General features: G+C 53.7%; 1 protein-coding gene across 1 annotated transcript in view; it reads left to right on the forward strand.

Moving 5' to 3' along the window:
* Positions 1 to 516: 516 nt before the first annotated feature.
* Positions 517 to 2,500, forward strand: part of LOC143019413 (uncharacterized) — a gene marked incomplete at its 3' end in the record, with an annotated part of 167,825 nt that continues 165,841 nt past the window's right edge. Inside the window, exon 1 of the mRNA XM_076175048.1 lies at positions 517 to 1,509. Within this exon, the coding sequence (XP_076031163.1) occupies positions 954 to 1,509 (556 nt within the window). The remainder of the gene's footprint in view (positions 1,510 to 2,500) is intronic.

A 2,500-nucleotide genomic window follows, 5' to 3' on the forward strand; every position in this document is an offset into this window, starting at 1 on the left:
CAGGGTGGAGCCAGCGGGAAGATGATGCCTTTTTTGGTCCTGACTCAATTTTTAGGGAATATTTTTTTTGGACTGAGAATTAAAGTGCGTGCTATATTGACAGTCTATTTTAGTCGGTACGTTAAGTTTATTTATGATAATGGGGAAATACTAGTGTTGGTATAAGTAAATAAGGCGAGAAAGGCGGGGTAAAGTTAAAAATATGGTGCTGTTTACAGCTTAGCTTGGCCCGGCCCCGCGGTAATTGCTAATATGGCGGAGTCCGGGTGGCGGGCCCAATTAGCTGGAGTAGGGGCGGTGGTGTGTGTGGCCCGAACGCCGGCGCACGCCCGTTGTGGCCCGGGCCTTCGCCACAATAAGGTCGGATCACCGGGCCACCTGGGCCACTCGGGGACCGTGCCCCTACAAGCATAGGCTCATCAGAAAGCCCCTGGCTCACTCCTGGCTCAACCACCACCACGTCTGGTGTCTTCTTGGTCACCATTCCTGGAACGTGTTGCTGCTGCTGCTGTCGGTGCTGCTGCTGCTGCTGCTGCTGCTGCTGCTGCTGCTGCTGCTGCTGCTGCTGCTGAGGGCGCTGTTGCCTCCACTCCCACCACCGTCGCCGCCGCCTCGACTTCGTCGACGTTGTCGCATTTATTGGGTCGTGCTTGGAACGCGCGGAGAGCTTCGCGCGGGAGTCCTGGCCGAACTCGGGAGAGAACGGGACCACGTGACTTGTGGGATCTGTGGGGGGGGGAAGAGAGAGAGGAAGACCGCGTCCCGACGTGTGCGCTGGACGTCCCAGGGACCAGATGGGACCCGGGATACAGTGTAGGATCTCAGAGAGAGAGATAGGGAGAGAGAGTATTAAAGGAAAAAAATAAGGACGAAAGACTCAGTCGAAAGAAAGTTGTACGAAGAACTTGGAAAAGTGTAGTGCCACCGAGGACAGTACCCTCATCGCCTTCGTCATGAACCTACTCCACCCAGACCGTGGCGCCCTCTACGCCAACATGCTTGGCACCATGGGGGGCATGGGGGGAATGGGGGGAATGGGGGGCATGGGGTCCGTCGGCTCCATGGGGGGCGCCTCCACAGGGGCCACGCTCCCTCAGCGGTCCCCCTTCGCTATTCAGGAGCTCCTCGGGCTCGGCTCGCACTCGGAGGGGCAGAGGTCCCCTTCAGGACTGGGCTCATCCATCGGCACCTCCTTAGGGTCCTCCTTAGGGTCGTCCTTGGGTGCCAGCCCCTTGACCTCCAACGCCCTGACTTCGGGGACTCTGACCTCAGGAGCTCTTGGAGGTTCTTCGGCCGTCTCCCTCGGGAGTTCGGCGTACACGGCGGCACGGAGCCTGGCCTCTCAAGCCTCTCAGCTCCTCGAGCCTCTGATGGTGGGCTCGGGAGGCGGCGTAGGAGGAATGCGAGGCTACCTCGGCCAGTTCCCCTTCACCCACGCCGCTCCTCAAATGCTGGCCCTCGACCCTGCCTTGAGGTCCGACCACTCGGCGCACTCCCAAGGACACACAGGTAAGTGAGCAACCTTAAGTCCTAAGTCCACGTTGTCAGGACACAGGATCTATTGTTGTTGTTGTTGTTATTGTAAGGTTCCTGCCTCCTCCCACTCTCATTGTTGTTGTTGCTGCTGCTGCTTCGACTCCTCTCGTGGGTCCTCCGCTCACAAGGACTTAGGAATCCTCCGCATCCGCCTCTTGTTTTCACACGCAACAGGAACCTCCCATCACCCCCGCCCCGTCCGCCCCCCCTCCCCCCACTTCCAACACCTCTTCCTCTCGACACAGGGGGTCGGTTTGCTTCCTTTGGCCAGAAGTCGGAAGCAGAGACCACGTCAAGACTTCGGGGAGCTTTGAGTTCGGAGAGCTCTCTGAAGAACCTTGAGAGGAACCGTGTGGGTTCGAGGGGGCGGGCGGGCGGGCGGGGGGGATAAACAAAACAAATGACGGACAGGATTTCTCCGTTTTCGTTCGTTTCAGGATCTTTCACAGAAAACATGAAGTGACACGCACAAACATGATCTTTCCCATCTATACCACACCTCATATCTGCGTAAAAAAAAAAAAAAAAAAGGATATGCTATTTTGTGATGACTGAGTTACACATGACGTGAATCGAAAAACAGTGTAATTATGCATCACGTATATAATGCATATGCATACTCTGAGCCTTTACAAATGCGTGCTTAAGATATTAGATATAAATTCATGTATATAAGTACACAAATAACAAGGCTGTTCCTGGTTACATTTTATTATCATTATTGTATTATCATCATACATAGATGTTGTCCATAAGCATGTGTATATATGCATATATATATATAAATATATATATATACATATGTGTGTGTGTGTGTGTGTGTATGTGTGTGTGCGTGTGTGTGTGTGTGTGTGTGTGTGTGTGTGTGTGTGTGTGTGTGTGTGTGTGTGCGTGCGTGCGTGTGTGTGTGTGTGTGTGTGTGTGTGTGTGTATATAATGCATGGATTTATGTATGTGTGCGTGT

This window comes from Oratosquilla oratoria, chromosome 37, assembly GCF_046742065.1.
Source record: "Oratosquilla oratoria isolate Oo_2021 chromosome 37, ASM4674206v1, whole genome shotgun sequence".
NCBI classification, from domain to species: domain Eukaryota; kingdom Metazoa; phylum Arthropoda; class Malacostraca; order Stomatopoda; family Squillidae; genus Oratosquilla; species Oratosquilla oratoria.